The sequence below is a fragment of the Anticarsia gemmatalis genome, chromosome 3 (assembly GCF_050436995.1).
Source record: "Anticarsia gemmatalis isolate Benzon Research Colony breed Stoneville strain chromosome 3, ilAntGemm2 primary, whole genome shotgun sequence".
Classification (NCBI taxonomy): Eukaryota; Metazoa; Arthropoda; class Insecta; order Lepidoptera; family Erebidae; genus Anticarsia; species Anticarsia gemmatalis.
The window spans coordinates 10,666,874-10,692,891 of record NC_134747.1 but is presented as its reverse complement, the minus strand read 5'-3'; the positions used below and the strand labels follow the sequence as shown (position 1 = coordinate 10,692,891).

At 39.0% G+C, this 26,018-nt stretch overlaps 2 protein-coding genes across 3 annotated transcripts in view; one reads left to right on the top strand and one right to left on the bottom strand.

Moving 5' to 3' along the window:
• Positions 1-8,183, top strand: part of qua (villin like protein quail) — a 14,425-nt gene extending 6,242 nt beyond the window's left edge. For both annotated transcript variants that reach the window (XM_076136523.1, XM_076136522.1), the window contains exons 3-16: positions 2,899-3,012; positions 3,285-3,493; positions 3,618-3,822; positions 4,051-4,356; positions 4,449-4,745; positions 4,821-5,024; positions 5,101-5,187; positions 5,261-5,354; positions 5,428-5,664; positions 5,772-5,909; positions 6,048-6,203; positions 6,454-6,560; positions 6,737-6,922; positions 7,454-8,183. In XM_076136523.1, coding sequence (XP_075992638.1) covers positions 2,899-3,012; positions 3,285-3,493; positions 3,618-3,822; positions 4,051-4,356; positions 4,449-4,745; positions 4,821-5,024; positions 5,101-5,187; positions 5,261-5,354; positions 5,428-5,664; positions 5,772-5,909; positions 6,048-6,203; positions 6,454-6,560; positions 6,737-6,922; positions 7,454-7,567 — 2,454 coding nt within the window. In that variant the 3' untranslated portion in view covers positions 7,568-8,183. The remainder of the gene's footprint in view (positions 1-2,898; positions 3,013-3,284; positions 3,494-3,617; positions 3,823-4,050; positions 4,357-4,448; positions 4,746-4,820; positions 5,025-5,100; positions 5,188-5,260; positions 5,355-5,427; positions 5,665-5,771; positions 5,910-6,047; positions 6,204-6,453; positions 6,561-6,736; positions 6,923-7,453) is intronic.
• Positions 8,171-26,018, bottom strand: Rok (Rho associated coiled-coil containing protein kinase). The gene is made up of 13 exons (XM_076136521.1): positions 25,402-26,018; positions 20,562-22,490; positions 19,988-20,148; positions 19,547-19,756; positions 16,739-16,929; positions 16,258-16,432; positions 15,676-15,833; positions 14,562-14,760; positions 13,985-14,253; positions 13,587-13,744; positions 13,164-13,289; positions 12,019-12,232; positions 8,171-11,954 (listed from the first exon to the last, which is right to left on the bottom strand). Exons 1-13 carry the CDS (start codon positions 25,580-25,582, stop codon positions 11,861-11,863), a joined length of 4,065 nt encoding a protein of 1,354 aa, XP_075992636.1. The 5' UTR covers positions 25,583-26,018; the 3' UTR covers positions 8,171-11,860.

Sequence of the window (26,018 nt, the reverse complement as noted above, 5' to 3'; positions counted from 1 at the left end):
TCTCTGAACAAATTGTTCACGAATCAATGAACCATATGTATGAAATATTAAGGTGGCTGTGATATTTGCGTGCTTACAATTGAACCTGTCATAGGGAGAGCTAAGACGAGGTTTTGTAATGATTGCGCAAGAAATGCAATAAAATTCCATCTCAATCACTGAAGAATCGCGCCTAGTTGTCAATTATGCTGCTCACGGCACATCAAGAAAGATTTTTAATGGACATCATGCGAGTAACGCATAACATGCGTCACATGCGTGCTGTCTAATAACATTATTGGAAATGTTTCTCTGTAAATTTCTTGAACGCTCGTTATACAATTAGTGCACAATTAAATTACAAGTCTATCTGTATCAAATCTTATACAGCGCTTTGTTTAAGTCCAATTACTACTCGTAATGGCTAGATTAAGCGCGAATTAACAAATTGGAAAGTATTTATAAGAATAAGGCTGCAATACATAAGTTATTCAGAGCATAAAACTATTGCATGCAACTGTTTTATAACTTAAATCTATTTCAATAATAACAATTGCTACAGATATTTACTCAGCATCTTTATTTAGAAGTAATTGGGGCAATCGTAATGTTATTTTCTTCATAATTCTCAGATTTCGTTCTGAAGTATTATTAACAAAAAAATAAAGTATATTGTTGTTCTACAAATACGAGAAGTCTGGTATAAATAATGGTCGAGTGCGAGGCTCCATTGTAACGGAAGACCATGGCCGGTCGACACAGATATTGTTATCTGATAGGGTTAGCTAGAACTTTCGTTACATATGATTTAACACGCTCACCGTAACAAAATAATAAAGTTATATTTATTGTTGTTATGTTGTGGTTTATAATGTAAGCCTATAAACAAATAATACCTCCCTAATATGATGTCTTTAAAATAACGGATCATAGGATTTAGAACTAAGTAAATAACCAGCTGTTAAATATTTCTATCGAAAGGCAACCATAAGAAATCTAATTCAACCAACAATACAATTAATTTTAGTGACTCTACTAAAATGATTTCTCAATAGCCACTAATCGGTTTCAATACTTTTCGCAATAGGAAAGCCTTAACAGTTTCTCTCAAACAACAATCAGAAAAGGAGTCACAGGTGGCCATGACTATTTGTTGACACGACCGTGACACAACTAATTAGAGCCAAATATAATCCTATGAAAACCTCATACAAATACGGAAGATTGTATATTTGTTTGTTACCTAATGTTGATAAAACTACGAAACAGATTTCGATGAGGTTTAGTACACAGATAGTTTAAAACCTGTATTAACAGATACGATATTTTTTCTCTGTTAAATCTTTTCAATCGACCGAATTCGCGGGCAAATGTAAGTCCGTTCTAAAGTACTTGTGGCAGCCCTGTGGGGTGTAAGTGAGTCACACTACATCTAGTACCGCTACAGACGCAGTACGGCCCAGCAGACCGAGACTGAACGATTCTCAACTTAACATCACAATACAAACAAATATAGTATCCATTAGACACGGATATTATTCAACATCAAAAAGCAACAACCTCGATCCGTCGATTTGCCTGCGCCATTGCCACAAATGCACCATTATACAAAGCTAGTCGATTAGAAAATACATAGTATTTATAATTAAATTATTCTTCTAATAGATTTGGCAGACCAAAATGATTCAATCATCTCATTACCTAACTGATTTCCGAATTTTTCGGATTTGTCAATTCTCCGGACTTTTTACGTATTCCAAATGAAATAGCGAGAATCATTTAAAGTAATTTGTAGGAAAATTAAGTAAGTACTTTAATATCGCAGGCAGCTGTTCCTATTTCTCTACACATCCTATTAATTATAGCTATTGTTTCATTTGTGACTAAGTAGCAACTTAAGCTAAATAAAGACGTAAAGTGAAAGTGTCAAAAACTATTTGTAACCAGCACCATAAAGAGTTAATTTCATACTTACAAGTATATTACAAAGGCAGACACAAATCACGGAGTCTTTGTCACGCAAGAACTAAAGTAGCAAACATTTTCGGCAATTGTTTATAGCTGTTATCCATCACTTTTCTTGACTCGAATACATCGTGATTAATATTCATGATAACTTTATAACTCAATAATTCAGTTTATCACTTGTCTCATTCACAATGTTATTTAGTGAATACCAACATGAGCATTCATCATAGAACATAATCGTTACACGCATCATAAATGAAACAAAAAAACTAATACGATTCCGTTAAGCCTCAAATTAGCATGCACGGATAAATTGTCGAAAGCGTATTTGTTCACAAAAAGTAAGATGGCGTGTAATTAAAACATGCGGATTATCTTGTGTTTATGTATTGTCGTGATATAACGTCACCGAGATGCATGCTCGCATGCCGCTGTAATTGTAATATGTATGTGTATGCAAGTATGTACGGACGGCCGCTGTTCCATTGAGCCAGAGCTTCGCAGTCAGCTAGCACAATTAGTTTTCACTCAATTGAAGCAGTGTAATGCGCATCTAAAGTAACGCATTCTGCTTCAAAGAGCCCGACATATTTTGATTATGACATTCAACTTAAAAACAATTTTAATAGCACGATTCCAGCTACATGTTTGCAATGTACTGAATTACGGTGTACGATAAAAACACAAAGATAATGGTATAAATAAGGCCGTATATTTCATTGTATATTTTTTGTGCAATATCTAACGGTTGTTATTACGGTCTCGCCAATACTCAGGTAATCGTATCGAGACCTAGAACTAAAGCGCTAGTTAATTAATTTATCTTCTTATTAGTTTGTTGCACGATTTAAACAGACCACGATAGACAGGTGCTACTTTATTTTTAATTACGTTCTGGGTTAATTAATGTCTAATCTAAAATGGCTCTTAAAAGAATAATGATATTTTCAGGAAACGAACACGGAACTCCTGCCCCGTACGCATTACGGCACATTCTACGACGCTGAAGCTTACCTGGTGTACTCCTGTTCACTCCCGGGACAACCGGCAGGACCCGATGTTATTGTGAGTCTATATTTTCTACGATTAAGCGATAAGGAAATTAACAATGAACCGTGGGTAAATTCTAACAAAAGATGACAAAACATTTAAGTTACCTACTAAAATTACAAGTTGTCTCATGTTAAAATCATGTCTAGACACTAATTACCACCTAGATACTTATCAATTACTGACAAAATACCTACCATTATGAAGCATCTGTATTGTTTCAAAAATAATTTAACCTAATTTCAGACTTTCAGTGCTTAGTTTAATTATATTACTTTCGTTGTTAGCGTCGAGAGATAAAAGAAAACGGCAATGGCGAGTTTGCGGAGCGTCACATACACTCGTGGGGTGGGGAGCGAAGCGGAGCACTGGCGGCACTGGCGCTGCGCCGGGGGACCCAGCTCGCTGCCTACCTCGCCGCACCCACCGTCGTACATCGTGAGGCCGCTACCAAAGAAACCCCCAGACTACTCTCATATTTCAGAGATGGTATTAGGTGAGGATTCATTGAATGACTGCGTTAATCTGTCGGAGATCTGAAGCAACATGATTATCATAAATACTTATACAATTGATAAAGCCGTAAAACATTGTAATAATGCTTTTCATACTTAATGCAGGATCCTTCGGAGTGGGTCCACAAGCCTGAATGGCAATGCCCGGCTGTACCGCGTGCGCGGGCGCCGGCCAGTCCTTCAGCAATTGGAGCCAGTGTCGTGGGCGCAGCTCGCCACCGACGGCGTGTTCCTGCTCGACACAGCCTCGCTGCTCGTGCTGTGGCTCGGCCGCACCGCCAACCTTGTCGAAAAAATATTTGGAGCCAAGGTTGTCCATGTTACGGTTGACGAGTTTTTATGAATGAGGAGCTTGTGGTTTAACAGACAATGTAATCTATTAATTAATTAATTTAAACGCATTTCTGTGGTCGTTTCCTTGCTTGCGGTAAAGTCAAATTTTAGGGATTTTTCTACTAATGAAAGGACGTTGGATAAAAATGAAACTATAAAATAACAAAAATATTGAATAATCAACTCATTCCATCTCCGACCATAGATCGCATACCGCATGGCTCGTGGAGCAGACAAGGGCATGATGTCGCGCCGCATCGCGATCGCTCACGACGGGTACGAGCAGACGCTGCCGGTCAGCGACCGCGCACTCTTAGACGCGCTCCTCGAGCTGCGAGCGAGAGCCCTCCGGCCTGCGTCACCTCCCGCAGACCCTCCCCGCCCCGCAAGACTGTACAGAGCGACACATCCGCCTCGCGTCGCACCTGTCACTGTACCTTCACAACGACCTGCGGCTAGACTGGAGGAGATCAAACGTGCTCCACTGTACAGGGAGGACTTGGCTGACGATGTAAGTTATTCATGCATTCAATGAGTTTTTGTAGCTGCTCTATCTCATCGGATATTTCATTTTCTTAACTTACGTGTAATTCATTCCATCAGGGTGTGTACATAGTGGACAGTGGTAGTCGAGGAGTCTGGGCCTGGGTCGGCCCGTCAGCCACAGGAGCTGCCGCTCGTGGTGCTCTGGCGGCAGCGAGAGGTCTGGCTCGAGCTCGTCGCGTGGTGGTACCGGTGTCCGCGGCACCTGCAGGTCGTGAACCGCTGGAATTCGCTGCCCTGTTCCACAATTGGCGCTGGTGTGACGCAAGGCGTGATAGTCGTCTCCGCGCTGCTCGATCGGCCACTACTAGACTCGATGCCGTCAGTTTAGCTTCAAATGCTTGGCTTGCGGCTGAGGTATGTAGATGCTCCACTAAATTGCGATGATACTTATTTAATTTTCCACTTACATATAGCCTTTTTCGGCCACAGGCTCAGCTTCCAGACGATGGTTCTGGTGCTCTTCGCGTGTGGAGAGTACGGCGTCGTGACACGGACGCGGAGGACCCGAACAAAGAGTCGCTGGCGGAGGTGGAGCGACCACAAGCCGCAGTCTTCTACGACAGAGACTGCTACATTGTGCTGTACACCTACCACGCGCCTACCGGAGACCAGACCATACTTTATTATTGGATGGTGATTATTTTATCAAACTTTAACTTTAATATCACGAAAGTCTGACTAAATTAACTAACGATGTTCTTCGTAACAGGGAGGCTCTTCACCAAATGATCTGAGGAATTTGGGTGCAAAAGAAGCTAAAGACCTCTACACAAAACTTGGGCGTTTTCCGGTTCAGGTAACAATATCAGAGAATCGCAATAAGTATACATAGCAGAAGCTATCACATAACAATAATATTCATTTCACAGGCGTGGGTGTACCAAGGAAAGGAACCCGCCCACTTCCTGCAAATCTTCAAGGGACGGATGATAACATACTCCGGCAGCGCTACAGATTATGATCGTAAGTCGTCATCACCGAATTATGCATCGTTATGAGTTAAGTATACCGATCTTAAATCGATGTGTACGAACAGCGACAGGTCGTCGCGTGCTGGCTCCGTCGCGCGTGTTGATCCGCGTGTCGGGGCAGTACGCCCGCGAGGCGCGCGGCGTGGAGGTGCGCGAGGGCGGCGCGCAGGGCGGCGCGGGCGCCTGCTACGTGCTGCGCGACGCCGCGCGCGTCTGGGTGTGGTGCGCCGCCAACGCCACCGGCGACGAGAGGGAAGTCGCCAAGAACATGGCGGCCGCTGAACATACACTGGTCATGCAGGGTAAGTGAAGACCGAAGCTAAAAGCCACTGAAACGAATTCACAGACATCACTTTTGAAAGTCAAAATTTCTGATCTACATACTCATCAATTTACGCAAATATCACAGGTAAAGAAACTCCCAACTTTTGGACGGCACTGGGCAACCGTCGTCACCTACTCATGCCTTCTCCGCTGAAGGAAGTCCAGCGACCGCTGCCGCCGCGTCTATTCTACGTGTCTCTCGGTGTACCTGGCCAATACTCTTGTAAGTTTATCATTATACATATTGTAACATATAATCCCGTCCCTCCAGATTTAGTACCAAATACCCACGACCTACCAAAAATTATCTCATAGGATAGAAAGATCTGCATAATCATTGTTGAAATTAATTTGTACCTAGTTGAGGAGATAGCATCGTTCAGTCAGTACGAGCTGGCGCCGGAGATGCTGTGTGTGGTGGACGCGCACATCGCCGTGTTCGTGTGGCTCGGCGCGCACTGCTGCCCGCGCGCCAAGGAGGAGCCGCGCTCCATCGCCAGGGCATATCTCGCTCAAGGTAATCTATCTACTGCCATAACCAAATAAAACAACGACTACTTACCATTTTTAAATACTTGATCAGGGCAGTCAAGTTCAGGGTTCAGTTCTGTCCAAATTACTGGATGTAACAAATCTATGCCCGGACTTATGAAAGCTGAACCCGACTGACTCTTTACATCTGACTTTAATGTTTAACTTATGTACCTACCTACTTACTTCATGTTCGTGTTATGGTAATTGAATTATATTATTTTTTTATAACATAGATCCAGCCGCGCGAGATCCTGAAACTCCAATACTGGTGTTGAGTCAGGGTCGAGAGCCACCACATTTCACCGGATTCTTCCCACATTGGAAGCAGTCCATGTGGAAGGTAAGCACATACAAAATTATTGAGACGAGACGAAAAATTACACCGTCTGAACCATCTGTTATGTTAAAGTTGATACACAAAGTTATACATATCAAGCTTTTCATCATTACCCCATTGTGGCATGACAAATACCAGCTACTTTTTTAATAACTATTCTATATCTCTGTTTAATCCAGGGTCACAAAACATTCAGCGCGATCATCAGTGCTCTAGAAGGCAAGGCAATCGTTCAAAGCGGCAACAGTGCGTTGCAGAGCGGTAACAGCGCCAATCGCTTCGATCAGTATGAGAAATATCCCCTGGCGGTGCTCAAGGGACCTAAAGAACATCTTCCTCAAGATGTAGATCCACTTACTAAAGAGGTAAGGTGCTACACATTATCACTATTGATTATAATGCCCAAAGTGCTAGACTTCACACACTTGAAAGATAAAATCCAGACTATTACTAATATTATAAATGCGAAAGTAACTCTGTCTGTCTGTCTGTCTGCTACTCAATCACGCCTAAACTACTGAACCAATTTGCATGAAATTTGGTATGGAGTTATTCTGATACCCGAGAAAGGACATAGGCTACTTTTTACCCCGGGAAAATGACGGATTTCCATGGGAAAATTAAGGTGGAGAACGAAGTCGCAGGTAAAAGCTAGTTGATTATAATGCCCAAAGAGCTAGACTTTTCACATTTAGAAATTTATATGGAAATATAAAACGTAAGACAGTTCCACGTAAGCTATAGTCTTAAATAGTATTTCTATTTAAGACTATAGCTTAGCTCATTACTTACCTCAGAACATTCTTCTCTTTTTCTATAAGCGGAGTTGATATTTACCTTCATGGCTATTTATTACTACAATATTACTTAAAGTATCATATTATTATTGTTTTCAGTTATACTTAACCCACGATGACTTCGTATCAACATTCAGTATGCCGTACAGCGAGTTCCGCTCATTGCCTGGCTGGAAGCAGAAGGAACTTAAAAAGGCCGTTGGCCTATTCTGAACAACATCAACATAAAACACAAAATAATAAACATATAAATGCATAGGTACATCATTTTAGTAAGATAAGAGATCTGAATTTAGTCCTTAATAACACGTATACGCAGAAAAACGCAATCTGTATTAAATTGTGTATACGTACGAGAAATGTGACTCAATGCAAGAGATTGGTATGTATATTCTAATAATGATTGGTATATATTAGGATAAGTAAACTTCTAGCGCGCTCCAGGCTACTTAAATGATTTTAAAACAAATAAATAAAATGCACACAATGTTATTTAAATGAATATAGTTTAAGTTTTAATTTTAACATTGAAGCACAAACTTTTTACTTGATATTATTTTCAAATAAATGAACTATAAATGAAAGTATACTATGTTTTCGTAAAGTTCGGCACCAATGTTTATTGTAAAAGTATTAATTTCATACAATAATTAATTATTATTAAGCATTTAATTAATTTTATTTATGTTATTTCCATTGTTAAGTTTATAACAATCTAAACATCATTATTTAGTTACTTCATTTTGAATAAATTACGCAAAAGAGATGTTGTTAAATACATATTGTTAAGGTTATTTAGAAATAAAACAATAAAGGTTTAATTATGTTATTTTTATTTTAAAAATAGTGCTTATTAACTATTGGGCATTAATTTTACCTTAAAATTAATAATCTTTACAATTTACAAATGTTTCAAAATCCATAAAATATCGGTTGAATTGAAAACGTATTTACACTAACATAATGAACAGGTATCATATAATAAGCCTACGTGATATGGAGATGAGCCGTAGCTAAGGCACGTTTCATTAGTATTGCGTGTCACGAGCATGACGTGTGGCGTGACGCGTCGAGCATGACGCCACATGCGCGAGATACTACCACTTACAGCGATGATTGAAACCATAATCCAAATAATATAATCAATATCATAATAATATTATAAAATATATGACGGGTTACATGAAATGTCTTCTATCAGCGAAAAGCTACTTGAAAAAAATCTTTACAAAATATGAAAAGCTAGTTAGGAACTTACAATTTTAGTAGATAAATAAAACGTTACAATAAAAAGTTTAATTCGATAATAAATAATTTACATAATGATTTAACATTATATCGTTATTGTAATATAAGACAATTTGGGAGTATTTCTATAATCGCACAGGTTTACATGACTACGATTCTCGAGAAAAATACTCCCGCAAATGTCGTTTAAATAGTAAAATCAGGTTATCAGAATTATGCATAGTAAATAACAATATTATTATTACATGGAATTAATATTAATGACAAGACATGGAACGAAAACGCGGGCTGTAAGCTTCCAAAATAAACAGCATATATTTTTTTATTATTTTTGAAATTTCTTTGGTAATTATAAAACCGAACACATGAAATATAAAATACATCTCATGAAATAATATGGAATGAAATACACGAACAATACAATGCATAAGCTGCCATAATAAAAAATAAAAATGCATCTCAAAATAAGCGTATACACTACGACAAAATTGCAATTTGTTTAAGTACGTAAATTTAAAATTCGCATGTCAACATGAATGAAGAGATTGTTCCGAACTTACACCTAAAGATATAAAACAAGCGATAACTGGATATGCGACAGAACAGAGAACTTGAGTCAATATAAAACTAAGGAAAACAAAACTCAACATAGTTTTCGTTGCAGGAATGTAAACAATGTGTAGAGCAATATTAAACAGGGCATTTTATAATATTTAACAAGAACTAATAGTAACAACAATGCGTCGGAGGCCTGTTTCCTTCTAGCACCACGGCTGTTGGCGCGCCGGGCCGCTGTGGCGGGGCGTCGCTCCACGGACTCGACCACTCGATTCAGTGACTTGTATACAATATATTAAATACAACCTTCATTATAATATAATAAAATATAACATTATTGCAAAATGTCTTTTTGATCCCCTGTATGAAAGACGTTCAATGGTCGTCCGAGCCCGAGGCCCCGGCCACTCGTCGCCCGGAGCGCAACATAACACGTCTATTTATCACAGCTATCCAAATCCTTCACACAATACACTCATCGGCCACCGCTCTCCCTCTACGTCACGGACCGTTTATTATCTTTGCAGAACCCCTGATTACCTCACTCACGCCGTTCGGTTAAATTGATAGTAATCTTAGCAATGATAACTGTTGAAACATTTAAATGATCTTAGCCGAGATTTGAAGCTGTGTGCTCGTTCGAGTACAATGGCTATAACGGGTTCAAGAAACTAGTTTATTAGATAGTCGAGTCAAACGAAGTATTGTTGTGAACACTCCCAACTACTTTTGTACTTTATACTCACAACTAAACAGGATATATTTTATTGTACACGAGTTATACACGAGGCCTATTCGAGTTTGGTGTTTAATCATAATTTGTTATACAATACATAGTCTTTACATATGATAGGCCTAATATTGTTATTGTAAAAGATATATAAAAGTTAGATAAGAGGCTTTGTATAGTAGAGCCGACCTGTTTCCATAATGATAAAGTTTTGGCACTATTAAGAGCCAATCAAAAATTATAATATCTGTTTGTAAGACACTGTTAATTATTGCTTCCATGTTACATTTCTCAGCTAAATATAGCAAAAGAAACCTAACTACACTACGATAGGTGTTGCAATAAGCACAAACGTTTCAGCTAATATTGTTAGAACCGATGGCAACATGTAATGTTTGTATAACAAGCTCAACATCTCACTACACAATATTCTAGAATAAATTGATCATGATTCAAGGAAGCCCGTTTACACTCTTACATAATTAAGTAACGTGGCGGAATTTTGTTAGAAGAGCTATTTCATTTGAGCAAATATCTGGGACGATTGACTACAAACAAAAACACCTATGGCACGGTTACTTCGTTAATTTGCAACAACTAAGCGTGAACTGTCTTACTTGTGTACTTAATCTAACAATAACGGTCCCTGAATCACTATAATTTGCTACATTTCAATTAACATGGTATAAGTTTAACTAGAATGTTTAACAACACATAAAATGTTAGGTCAATTCCCGTTAGGATCAATTCACAATATGCATTCTATCTAATGTTAGTAACGGTGCAGTCGCGTGTAAACATGTGTGCTCGATCAAACCGACTAACTCACTAATATATTTTTCTATATCAACACAAACTCAATTTGCACAGATTCAACGAACCCGCCGCTATCTATATACAACGTACTGATAGCAATGACAAGTGTGCTGTTCAAATAAAAACATAACGAATATATTATAATAAAAATGCTCTACTGGTTCAATACATTTTACAAAAATATAATTTAAACATAACCAGTTTATTTTATATCATCTGTATCGAAACACAGTGATCTATGAACTTATTGGCGTCGGCAACAGAATGATCAATAATGGTGATTTGTTAATAATTCATTACTTAACATGAAGAAAGCTTTACAAGCGTTTAACACCACCCAAAATTTCAATACAACGTAATAATATGGTCACCGTAACAAAATCCATACTCGCATCCGAATTCGCGATATAACTAAAATACAAAATCATAATAATATCAACACAGTTACTATAATATTTACACGAACCAATTATAATGAACCGAGAGAACATATACATAATATTATATCGTATAGAGCGCATGCTTTAGAGCCGTTGTCATTGTAAGTCGCAATAGATGCACGCACTAGCACCACTGCACCCGTCTCTGAGATTTCTTGACGACTAACGACTTCTTAAATCATATCATTCTCAAGATAAACTACTCAGCGTCGGTAAAATTTGGATAAGTACAAAATATTAATATTTTAATAACTATCACAGCAATCATGCCGAAATCTTATAAAAATTTTGGACAAAATACTTAAACTTATTTAAGACTAGTTAATTACAAATTTGATTGAAATTTGGGTAGAAAACTCGGTAAGATTCATATCGTAAATATTGTCAAATGGCGGATCGATCGCCGACGGTAGCCGCTCGAACGTGGGGCTCCTCCGCTCGACCGTCGGGATTACACGATCAACAATAATTATCATCTAACAAGGCACGCGACGCACTTCACTCGAAAGCACGTCGGTCGATAGAAAGCGTCGATTTGAGCGGTCCGAAATCGACAGATTACAACATTCTAAGGTTCCGCAGAATAAAACTTTCAAAAATAGTGTTAGTACAAAAACCAATGCGCGGTGAACGAAGCGACTCACGGTTAACCTTCTAGAAACGTAAAGCCGGCGGATGCGAAATCACACAACGAGGGAGGCCCGGCGGCGCCGCTCACTGGCGCGGCAGCGAGGCGTTGGCCGGCAACGTGGAGCTGCGCTGCGACGCGTTCATGTACGCCGACTTCAGGTTCGACCGCATCGAGTCCCTGCAAACGTCAGCGTGTAGTGCGGGCTCGGTGTGTGGGGCGCGGGGCGGGGGCGGACACTCACCTGGGCGAGAGCTTGGTGTGGTCGTGGTTGGTGTGGTGCGCGGCGCGGTACCCGTAGCGCTGCACGCGGCGGGCGAGGCGCGCCACCCAGCGGCGCTGGTCGCCGGCGGCGGGCGCCAGCAGCAGCAGCTCGCGGGCGCGGTCGGCGTGCAGCTTGCAGGCCGCCACGCCCTCGCCCTCCGCCACGTGCTCCGCGTGGATCTTCATGCGACACCCTGCGGACGACCACCCAAATACACTCCAAACTTTTAAACGGACTATTTTATTTTACGAAAGCGTGTAAACTGCTCTTAACCCGAGCGACCAGATCAGTACACCATATGAAATATGAGCTAGAACATTTTCAAATTGATTTTAACAGCACATGAGCATAGTTAAGCCGTAGCACATTTTGATAATGAACGAATATGAGAATGCACAATATGAGTGACCACAAGACGAGTGATGGTGAAGAGTGTCGATTACCATCATATAGGCGGGCAATTATATCAGCCTAGCCTTTCTTCCAAGCTATGTTGGAGTCGGCTTCCAGTCTCACCGGATGCAGCTGAATATCAGTGTTTTACATGGAGCGACTGCCTATCTGACCTCCGCAACCCAGTTACCTGGGATAACACGATACCCTTCGGTAAGACTGGTTGTCAGACTTTCAAGCTTCTGACTACTGTTAACGACTGTCAAAGATCTTCGAAAATGACAGCCGGGACCCACAATTTAACGTGCCTTCCGAAACACGGAGGAACTCGATATGTATAAGATGGTCACCCATCCACAAATCAACCTCGGCAAGCATGGCTTAACCTCACAGATCGATCCGCGCGGCTGTTGTTAACTAAGCCACGAGCTGGCATCATATAGGCGGGCAATTAAATATAGAAATTATATTCTAAGGTCAGTGGCAAATCCAGGGACAAAAAAGAAAAAAAAAGTTGGAAAAAAAAATAATGGCCGTAAAAACATTTCGTCACAAATGAAACTTAATATTAACTCATTTAAAAGTTGCACTTTAGGTGGGAAGGTCGCATTCGGGTGAAATTTTAACAATATTCCATCGATAATGTCATGTGGAAATCATTGCACCCCTCCCGAACCTATGCGAGTGTTAGTGCAAGAATGGTAGGTGTAGTATGTGTAGCGTGCACTCACGTCGACACTCGTAGGCCTGCGGCGGACGGAACATGTGCCACAGCGGGCGCGTGCACACCTCGCACGCCGTGGGGATGTGGTACGTGATGCTGACCAGGTCGTGCCCCTTGTGCTGCACCGTGTTGCCTGCACACAAACATGCCACGTAAGCCAGTGCCACAGTGTATACTCACGGTCGTGCCGCCGGCGATGTCACTCACAGACTATAGGACAAAAACGTGCAAGTGCTTTAAAAAAATCTTCTTTGCGTTTGAAACTGGATCGATACAATTTTCATGACATTCATTAAATATATTTTCATGCATCGGGCATGGGTGTATACAAACATATTGGACAGCTGATAAACTCTCAAAGATTAACTAAATATAAGTGTTTGGTTGAGGAATGTCAAAGATGAGAATGTAATATGTATAGGCAAGTGACCGGCGTGGTCGGGCGCGTCGGGCGGCAGGTCCTGCGTGTCGCCGGGGCGGCGCGCCTCCCCCTCGCCGGCGTACAGCAGCTGGAAGATGCGCGGGATGTCCTTGGCGTCGGCGCGGATCACGTCTCCCTGCGTCACCGACCGCACGTGGAACACCTTGCTGCAAACACAAAAATAACGGGTTCAAAAATATAGGAATTGTAAACCCTACATAGACATAAATACGTCCTTATACTCTGAAACGGAACTCTAGAACTGAAAGAGATACGTTACTCGAACTTCAAGAATAAAGACCCCAGATTCGATCATGATATCTTTGAATAGCAGTTACGTTACGTTGACACCTGCTGTGCCATAATCAGATTTAAAAAGACTGAAATATAATTGTATATTTGCTCACCTCAAATCCAAGATCATAACGGGATCCGTGGTGTTCTGCTTGTCGTTCTCGGAGTTGTAGAAGATGATCTTCTTGGAGGAGACGACGACGTACTGCTTCTTCCAGCCGTGGCGGCGGATGTTCTGCTTGAAGGGCACGGACAGCCAGCCCTCCAGCGTCTGCTCCGTCTCGCCGTCCTCGGCGTCCGCCGACGACTGCGAGGCCGTCTCGCTCGTCAGCGCCGCCAGCTTCTCCTTCAACTGCTCGATCTCTACGTCCTTGCTGTCCACCTAGAATATTAAGAGTGATCGTTATTATTACCTTATCAGACATTTATATTACTAAACGAATTAGTTAAAGTTCGAAAATTACAAGCAAATAATGGTATGATGAAGTCAAACCATCTTAACCTTTGAAATTAAATCTGTATCGGATTAGTAAATATAGAGCCATGAATGACAATGTATGTGCAAGACTCGTCTATGCTATTCCAATGAATAAATCAAGAATCTTCATTTGGTGTCATCTCGACCGCATAAACGATGGCACGATTAGAGACTGTTTGTATGATGAGCTATTTATATAAATGTAGCGTTACCTCCATAGCGAGACGTAGCCTGGTGGACTGTTCGTCGAGCAGCTGTTGCTGGCAGTCCTGCAGGTCGCGCTGCAGCTTGGAGATGTGCTGGTCGAACTTCTCCTTCTCGCGGGTAAGCTCCTGCTGCAGCTTGCGGTAGTCCTTGTCCTTGCGCACCGACTTGCTCTTATTCTTCGTCGTCGCGGGGTTCATGTCTTTCCTGTTACAAGTAAATACAAGCATTAACATAGATGCCAGTAGGAAACTTTAGTTTTTTGGTCAGCCTGCAAACAAAACTCGTGTATCGTTTGCCAATACAGCAGATAGACCAAAGAAAAATATGAGATTGTGTCAATTCATATCTAATATGAGAAAAAGGTCCTTAAGCAAATTTCCTATCTAAGTGATGCCTTATTCACATGAGATGTAGTATTCTACACTGCCCTGCACTGCCAAACTGGCCGTACATAATATAAATGCTGTGTAGATGAGAGATATCAAGGAGACAAAGACAACAGTATTCATTTATTCATTAGCCCTAATAAAACTTATAAATCAAGTTATTTTACAGTTCCACAAAATCTATTAACAAAGTCATACAAACAGTACTTAAATTGCAGTGCAACAGTACTTACAGTTTATATTTAGAATATCTCTATTTAGATATAAAAGAGCCTTCGCACTAGTGACTAAGATATGAAGAATATTGATAGTACAAGATTGTATAACACGGATTAGTTTAATAACTTAGTGATTATGATTATCAGTAAGACAGCATGGCGTGACGATTTAAACAAATCTCTTTTGATTTTATTTAATGATAGTGACTGATAACAATCTAAACTGATTTGATCTGATTACAGAAATTTCACTTTTATCTAACTTTAAAATTGTAAAGAATGACTCAGTTGTTAAAGACTTTTACAAACTTAAAGATTTGTTAGTACAATTTATCAGTTATCCAGACGAATGAGCAAAAAATACAGTTTTGGTTCAATCTGTTACATGTCTATCACAGAAATGTATAAAAATGGCAGCTTTTTCTACTCCATTATGCAATCCTCACAGGCGCAGATAGGAACGGTGCTTAATCTTCGAAGAATATAATATTAATAAAGACTAATTTGTGCTATACCTGTTCATGATCTCGGCGAGCTTGTTGACGGCCTGTTGTTTGAGCATGGTCTCTGAGTTGACCTTCTTGTTGAGTCGGTCCACCTCCTCCTGTAGGCGCTGTAGTGTCGCCACACGCTCCGCTAACGCCGTGCCGCTGCGACGTAACTCGTCCACTTCCTGTAATTAACAAATATATTTTGTAACAGTAGCTTACATTCATATCTGACGACTGTCTCAGGGTATACCTCGTGGACATAGGATGCAACTACGACTATTGAGTCAGCAACGTTCCTAATATCTAAATCATAATTGAAGACAGTCATTAATATAGTTGATTTAGATACTAGGTATCAACATTTTCTTGTCTTGATCATAGGTTCCAAACGGTGGCGTCCCTTGTGGACGTCGGAACATTACGTGAAGGATTGTATTGGGGTTGGAAACAAATGCTAAGAAATGTATAAAATGGAGGCACTGGATTATTTTCCTCGTAAAGGAGGTAGGATAGCTCATAAAAGGTGGGGAAACTGTAGTTTAGATAGATCTTTCCCTAACTGGAAATCATTTTAAAAATAAACATAAGTGTGTAAAGCAGTGTTACCTTTCGTTGCAGATCGATGGTGGCGCGGTTCTCGTGGTCGCGGTCACGTAGGCCCTGCACGAGCGCGTCACGCGACGCCAGCTCGGAGCGGTGCTGTGACAGCGCGTCGCGCATCTCTAGCTCCTTCATCGTCTTCTCCTTCTCCAACTCGCCCACTGTTTCTTCCGCTATTGATCTGAAAATTAACAAAATATTGTGGGTTTTTTGATCAACTGAATATTTGTAGCGATTTTCGGTACCACAAAACATTTAATACTTTATTAAAACTATCTGTGGCAATCCAAAACGGGTGGCTAGAGTTCATTAATGTTATACTTTAATTTTAGTTCAGAATTAATAGCTAGATCCCGAAGTACCTACACCATTTTTTATGTCTCCAATTCCAAATGAGTACGTGTGCCTGTAGTTTTTATAGTACCTCTCAATCCATATTACAAAATACTACACACAAGGAAATGGCTAAGTAACAATGAGATGTTACCTAGCAATGGCTTCGGAGTCTGCCCTAGCAATAGCCAGTTGTAGCTGGTGCAGTAGACTGGCCCGCTCCTGCTCGGCGTCGCGCGCCGCCCGCGTGTTCTCATCCAGCATGAGACGCATCTCGTTGGCCTGGCTCTTGTACACGAAGCAGTAGTGCTGCTCCGTCTCCAGTTGCAGGCGTAACTCCTCGCTCTGGTGAACACAATCCATAGGGTTACTTTTTATAATACAACATATAATAGATGTATGACATTGTACAATTGTTTGTTTTCCCCATTAAAGTAAAGTAAAGAAAAATAAAGTTTATAAAAACCCTACGTTCGGGAGCATACCCTCGCCCAGCAGTAGGACAAAAGTGGGTTTATAAACAAAAAAATAATGATAGGTAATTTTGTCGTGTACGTTCACATGCTTGATCTTCCTAGCAAATAAATGTTGACCAGTAATATACGTTTTATTGACCATTGATGAATATTCGTAATATAAAAATAAAGAAAAACAAATAGGAATATAAAACTTCTTAAAAATTTCAGATGTCATAAAACGAATGTTTGAATACAATGTAATGTAAAATTCCAATCCCAAATCTGATATCTTATGAAACCAGTTGATTAGGTCCTAACACAAAGGTAATCAGACACAAAGCCTGTTGCTGATGGATTTTATTTAAATTTATTTTCAGACTCAATGGAACTTTATTTATACTAAGTATAATTTTCACATGGAAACTTGCGAATGAAGTCGTAATGTGCCGTTACGTGCCTAAAAACGAGGCACATGCGTTAGCAAATAGATAAATTGTGAATAAACTACAAGTTATTTGTATTCATTTCAAGTTATAACATTTAAAGAAAATGAAGCCTTCTCTCGAGACCCGGCCACGACGTATGATTCACCTATTTTATTGTAAGAGTGACATAATATCGCCGCTACAACACGACTACAAGTAATGTGCATATTTTATTATACGAATATCAGCTATCCCTAGTGTGAATTTATTAAATAGTTCTAAATCTTCATACATACAAATTGCAAGCACTTGACACACCGAATAAAATAGAAGATTTGTCGAAGATTATTATCTCAACAGATGCTAAGAAATATACAAAACTAAAATGGGAAATTACCTGAACCATTGCTGAGTGCGGACAATTTGTAACTTGAGATTTAACCATATTTTAAATGAATTAAATCTAAACTTTACGACAAGTAAACCAACGAGGTGTTGCAGCGAAGTACTGATACTTACTCGTAAAGCATTACATTCATCAAGGTTCTACGTTTCAATCGCACATTTTGCAATATTGTACAATGTACTACGTTAATTAGCCGTCGTTGGACTATTACAATTTTATTTACAAGCAGATGTTTTCATATTGAAGAATCAACATACTAAGAGCGTATTAAATGATGTGTGTTCATAAACGAGTGTTTATTGAAGTCATTTATTGTACGACGATGTCGCCCCTGTAGATGATGATGATCAGGAAATTAACACGACAATAACACATTCCTGTATATTAATGCGTGTCATGATCATAATGGCAGTGTTTTATAGCTTGTCTTCATTGCCAAGGCTCTGTTTGTTCAGCACTTGTGTTCGACAAACTTCACACTGATTCAGATACGCCTCCGCTCTTCTTATTATAAATGGTAATGCAAGTGTCGTTCGTTTTCATAGCTTTTATTTTGCACAATATGTGATTGTTAATATTTTTTTTACTGGGCTGTCAGTCAAAATTATATTTTCTAAACATTTTGATAGTCGATTACGATTATTTGATTTACATTTTATTATATCGTTGTCATACGCCCCTTACTAAATACAGCTGATTACGTAAAATTAAAACAAAATATAGTGACTATAGGCCTATTTTGATAGGGACCTCGATAAAGTAGAAAGTAACGCGTTAGTAAGTTGCTAAGTTATAGTAAATACACACACTTGAACGCAAAGTTTTAATCTGTAGAAGCAATCTTAAATGTTTGTGTCATAAATATCAAGGTCAAAGAAGAATACCTACTTTTCATACTTGGGTAATTCGTGCGACTAGCGGTATGAGAACGCAACAAAACATATTTATTCATATTATATCTCGAAATAAACAGTTGTAACTAACAAATTATGTGCGCTCCATTATGTGACTCTACTCCGAGATAGATACCGGTGCTGTCACAATTTGATAAAGTATTAATTTTAGTTACCAACATTCATTCTATTGTGAAATTAATTAATCTCCTAGCTTTGTGATCTAATAGCAAGCAATAGTTTGTTATAGACTAGCTCCAAACTGAGCAATGATTTGTTCTCATTAACAAGACCACGACTGTAAAACGTCAACAATTGGGTATATTCCATGAACTTTAATGAATACATATTCTATTAATTGAGCAATCACATCATTATCAATGAGTGAGGCATTCAACTCTAGAAAAACCGCTGTCTACGTAATCATGTGTTTATTTATTTGGAGGCGAGCGTCGAGCGCACGCGCAGGTATATGTCGTATAAGGCAAAAGATCTGTGTGTGTGTGCATGTTTGCCATCGACAATGAGTCACTATGTTGTAATGCCGGAGGACAGTCTATTTCGGCGCGATGAGATTATGATTAATTCACAAGAAACAGTCAAAGAGCTCATTAACTTACTATATCGATATATGTACAACGTACATTATTGTAAAGACGAGTAGATAACTGTCGTTTATTTTACCGCGTTCTGTTTTCAGTGTGATAACTAGGATGATGAATCTGCATAACTATGCATCGTACCAAACATGGTCAGTAAAAAGTACAGTGTATGACTCACTCTAGCACAGTGCATGTCGCGTTCTGCGCTGGCGGCGGCCAGTTTCTCCGAGGTGTCATGCAGGGCGGATCGCACGGCCTGCAGGTCTCTGGCGCGGGCATCTCGCTCGGCTTGAGCGGACCTCGCCGCGGCTTCAGCCGTCGCTACTTCACTGCTGACTGACAACCGCGCCGCTCGTTCTTGTTCCAATGCAGCTGCTAAGCCCACCGCCTAGGAAATAAAAGAAATAATTATAGGCCGACTACTGCATGAGTAATTTATTCTATTCGTGAAAATTGATGTATTTTCCTATTATTGCGTAATTTACTATATCCAACTTCTTCACAGCTTATGACAACATTTCTTTACCACTTTATAGGATTATAATAGTCAATAATATTTCATAGTTCAGTCAATTATTTTACACATTATTGAAAAAGATGAAATTAGCGCAATGCTGACCTTTTCGCTCTCTTGTCGATGTTCGCCCTCCAGTTTCTGCAGTCGTTGCTGCATCTGCCGGTAGTCGACACTGAGCATCGACATCTGCCGGTCCTTCTCCTGACACGCTGACTCCGACCGTTGTCGCGCACTCTTCTCTTCGTTCAGTTTCGATTGTAGGGCTGTTCCACGCGTAGTACCAAATATTTATTTAAGGATTATATTAATATTGTGTTAATATATTTGATTTAATAAGATAAAACTAAAGTCAGAAGATTCTCAGTTACTTATTTGTTTCTCAGTTTAAATTATTTTATGCGATAGGCAGACAAATCATGGTTCAGTAAGAAGGTCCAAAGCAACAATATGTATTATCTATATGAAACTACACTGGGCCTACATAGATCAGAGGTGGTATATTAGCAAACTGAACAATACCTTTAAATATCATTTCCAATGTTCCTGAGGCATGCAAAAAGTGAAGGAATGAAATATATTTTTGGGAGTTTATACAGTTCAGCTCAGTTCAATATGAGAGGAAATTAGCATGGTCTAGATGGGCGAACGTACAGGAAACAGATAAGATAGAACTCACCCTTGACTAGCTCCAAGTTGGCTTCTTGTTTAGAGAGCAACTGCGATCGCTGCGTGTCCTGGTGAGCACGCAGCTCCTGTTGATAGAGATGTTGCGCAGCGCGAAGTTCATGAGCGAGCGAAGCACATTCTTTCTCTAGCGACGAAACACGTTCTGATAGCTGCCTGTTGTCTGCCATGGTTTGATTTAATCTCGTCGCTGAGCGCTCGAGCTCCGCGTGTGCCGCATTCAGTCTGCTGGTCGCTTCCGCCACCGATGCCTCAGATCGTTGTTTAGCTGCCTTGGTAGCAGCCAGTTCCTCGGACAGTACGCTTCGCTCTCGCTCGAGCGCGTCTCGCTGAGCGCGCAAGCTGGCCACGGTGCCGTCGTTGACGGCGGCGGCCGCGGCCTGCGCAGCGGTCAGTTCCGCCGCTTGCTTCCTTGATTTCGCGGCAGCTTCGGCTTCTTGTTTTAATTTCTCACGCAGCTCCGTCAGCTGCATTTCCAAGGCGTTTATTTTATCGTTGTAGTTTTGCAAATTGCTTATTTCCTTAGCTCGTTTACTCTGCTCTTCTTCGAGCCGTCGCTTCGCTTCGTTAAAGTTATATTCAGCTTTCCTTCTTATATCGGCTTCTACGTCTGCTTTTCTCTGAATCTCCTTCAGATCGTGTCTGAGTAAAGCTAACTCTTTGTCAGTATCGGCTATAACTTTTTTGTTCCTAGCTTCTCTCTGAGACAGTTCTTCAAGTTGGGCACATAAAGTAACTTGCGTATCCTCCAATTTTCGCCTTCCGTCTCTTTCTCTTTCAAGTAGTTTTTCTAGCTGCAATATAGCTTCAGATCCAAGATTATTAACATGATTATTAGAGATTGTGTCTACCACATCTGCTGCCTTTAACCCCCTACTACACAACTGATAGTCGCCATTGTAAGTAAATCCTACAAATGGTAAATGATTGCCCACAAATGCTTTAGGTACTGGAAAAGATTCGTCCAATGCATCAGATTTTTCCATGTCATCAAAATTTCTGGTATCATCATCACTAGACAACTCAGGCACTACAGGTGGTACAGAATCTCTTAAGTTTTCAAAGCTCCACTGATCATTGATAAAGAATGGGTGTTGTTTGATTTCATCAACTGAGTTTTTGCCCAACCTTCTAGTTCTGTCTGTTAGGAGGCCTCTAATCAGAGATTTAGCTTCTTTTGAAATATCAACATCATCAGGAAACTGGAGTGAGTTCCTGTGGTCCATGATCTTTCCATATGTACCAACCAAACTGTCTGCATAAAAAGGTGGATCACCAATCAACATTTCATATAAAAATATACCCACAGCCCACCAATCACACTCGCGACCATATACTCCTTCACCATTTTGAGATTGTAACACTTCAGGTGATATATAATCTGGAGTACCAACTGCATTACTGGCTCGCACAAGACCATCTGGACCCATCCTCATGCAAGTGCCAAAGTCAGCTAGCTTGAGATGTCCATACTTGTCAATTAACATATTATCAGGTTTTACATCCCGGTGTACAAACCCCATCCCATGGATCACATTGAGAGCTAGAACTATTTCCATTGTGTAGAATTTAGCCCACTTTTCAGGGATGTCATAGTTAGACATTAGACTGACAAGATCACCACCGGGCATGTAGTCCATCACCATATAAAGGTACTTATGATCTTGAAAGGCAAAATGCAATTTTAATATCCACTCTGAGTTTGCGTGTGCCATAATATGCCGTTCTTCCCAAAAGAATGTGGAGTCAGATCTCTTGATCATTTCTACCTTACTGAGTAGTTTCATGGCATAGACTTGGTGTGTAGACTTGTGTCTGACTAGTTGCACTTCACCGAAGGCACCGCGACCAATTACTTTGATCAAGTCAAAGTCTGCAGCTTTCATACGCAGGTCTATTATCTCAGAAGCAAACACTTCATCTACAACAAAACAATATTTTATTAATAATAATCTCTTACTATTACTATACATTTAAGTTATAACATAGGATAAAACTGATGACTACAATTAAATATAGTTATTACATATTAATTAATAACAGTACCTATAGTAGGGCCGCTGAGTAATTACCGATTTGACAGATTATTCTTTAAATTAATCGATATAACCTTGCACGAGCGTCACATTTGCGGAATGATTTAGAATACCTCTTTAATATAAAACTTTATGTCAAAATATCAGAATTAAGTAATTTTCCAATAAACACTGTTTCAAAACTTAAAATAGTCTGTAAATAATATGAAAACATTTATTTTTTGTTCTTTAGCGCGCTTGTATAAAGTTACATTCGTGCGTCTTGTTTTCATAGTGATGTGCTTAATAGTATTCGGTTCGAATTCATTGGAATAGGTATGATTTTTATTTCAAAGAATATTGATGGAATATAGGAATAAGGAATACGGATATTTATTTTATTTCATCAAGGATACTCCACCTAATGAAGAACTTGTGTCTTTAACTATTATTGGTTTTGATTTTATTTAATTAAACTCTATATTAGAATATTTAAAAACAAACTGTTCCAAAATGATATTAGAGTTACCTGTTCAGTCACTTCACTAGTATTGTCAATTTGTCATGTGTCAAATCGGTAATAATTCAGCGGCCCTACTATAGTTGAGTGATTTTATGCGACAAACCTATGTTACCTACCATCGAAAAAGTTCCTAAAACTGAGGACTAATTGGGTATGCGTTAAGAATTTCTGACAATCGACGATTTTTGTCACCCACATATAAGTACTACATTGTGGCCTCTTATAAGAGCAAGAACTAGGTACTAATAGATTCATACACCACCCAGTATTGTGATGACATATACAACTATGTCATAGCAATGCAGCTTGAATTTATGCTATAACATTATGAGTAAATAATCTGTTTAAGTTATGAACATCATTTTATTACTTGGCTAAGAAATCCTGTATAATATTCATATTACTTGTTGACTATGTATAATTTAGTTTTAAAACTACTCAATGTTAGATACATTAAGATTTTTTTTAGTATATAAGGTTGTCTGTCATTTTTACAATAAAATATTAACAAAAATATCCAATCTACATATATAATCCACTTTATAATGGAAAGTAATTATATATAACAATAACTTGGAACTAAAATTGCCTCCTAAATAAGGCATTAGGCAACATTATTGGCTAACAGTAAGTAACTGTTCAAATTGTAATCATCTCTTATCACACTATTATTCAATGTCATTATCACTGTTTGTTGTTGTTACACTTGAAAGGTAAATAAATCTAACGTAATGCTCATTTTATATGCAATTAATGTAAATACATTTACATACTTATATACACATAATCATTTGTTTAGCTTGAATATGTTTAACTTTTTGAAAATACCATTTTCATATCTTTAAATCATAATGTAACTGAATTATTATATGAAATAATAAAGCAAAATCATCCCATCACTGCCTAACTGTGTGAGTCTCCACCACACTGGAGGAAAGGAGTAAGGCCTTTAGTCCACCACACTGGCCTTGTGAAGGTTGAAGACATCCTTTTCAGAACTGTTTATGTACTGTATGTCCAATGCAAGTTTTCTATGCAATAATTTTTGACCAAATACAATAATTACTTGAAACCTAAACAATATTAACAGTCTAAGTGACTAAATTGTGAATTATGAAGAGGAAACAATGAACCCTAAACACCACCTATGGAAGAAATTGCAATCCAAATAAAACAATATTTTCCTTGTAATCAACATGAATATAAACACGTACACTGTATTTGTTGTCATATGGAAGAATAATGCAAGTAATAGATAGTAATTAGCTGTAAGTAGTGACAGATTAATGAGATAACATGTACAATAAACAGCTACCTATAGTTAAGTGAGCAGTTAAAGTGACATCACTTTACCTCACCTATTATTAGTTCTTACACATGTAATGAAACAGCTGAGCCAAGGTGATTCTGTCTCTTTCATTATTTAAGAATTTCCTCTACAGCTTTATTATTTGTGTCATGCAGAAAACCACTAATTTGTTCTGGTTAAATGAATAATCCAGGTTTTAAGAAGAGGTATCTTGTTATATTATTATATGAGGATGTTCAACTCACAATAAGTTTGTATATAAAAGAAAAAAATATAATCAATATACTAAATCATCTGAAAATTCTTTGTGACTACACTACTAGACTAACTTATGCGAAGAAACATTATGATCATTGTTTCTAGCAGAAATACTTTAAGTCACAGTTATTTATCAATTATTAAATATAAACTATTATGTGGTTATGATTATTTCTGTTATTTTTACTCCCTGAAATAGATACACAGAGAATATCTGTAAGAGAAACTAGTGATCAACTCCTCAATTTTTATATTTGATTTCTTTTAAGAAGTGAACACTGATCATCAATAGTAATAAAAACAGTTTGTGAAACAACCTCAAACCAGCCAAAGGAATAGAATATTAAAATTGAGTACCTAGTAGGTACATAAACAAGCATGTTTTTTGTCATCGATCTATTTTAAAAAATACATAGAACTCTCAAGTAACAAAACAACATTTACAATAAACAGACTCAAAAAAATTTACTGCTACAAGTTTTAGTAGCTATTGTAGAAGTTCTAAACTTCTACAATAGCTACTAAAACTTGTTCATTTATACCTGGGTAGAAAACATGACTATCCAATCAACTAATATAGCATAATATACATTACATACTTTTAACTTTCTTCAAATCTCATAATGGAAATAGATTAAAAGGGAATAAAAATGTTCAGGTAATTATTGTTTGTTAGACTTGTCAGCATCCACTAGTGACTCAGTCAACTTTACTTGTTTGTACTTACATCGGCTGGTGTAGGCTTCGACATTTTTCATTCGTCGTATGGCCGGGTGGTCGCAGTCGGAGACCAGCGCAGTAACAGTGTCGAGCAAGCAGTCCACGTTGCCTGTGGAGCGAGGGTCACACAGACGCTCCTCCAGGGCGCGCAGCCGCCGCGAACGTTCTTCGTCCTTCACCGCTTCCATGCTGTATCCTATATCTGACGTCCTCTGCCACTGAGGCTAAACGCCACCGCACATTCTCCCGATGACTGCTCCGTGTAAGAACACCACTCTCATCACGACACATCAACAAATTGATACTATTTAGCTATTCCCGTGTCTTAGATCTGTTGATAACTTACTCCTAATACCATTCAAAGGATAAGTTATGTTTCATTATCGAAAAATTCAGTTGCTACAGCTCAGAATGACAGCAGATAAAGGTGGTTCTCACAACAAAGCATATGCACGTTTGCAAACACAACAGGATGATTATTTACATTTATAAATATCCACAGACTTCGAACCAATTAAGAACACTAAATTATCGTAACAATTGGCACAAAATTGAAAAATTAAAGTAGAATTTACGAATTATTCGACCGCTTGATTGATGAACGATGGATGATCGAACAATAAA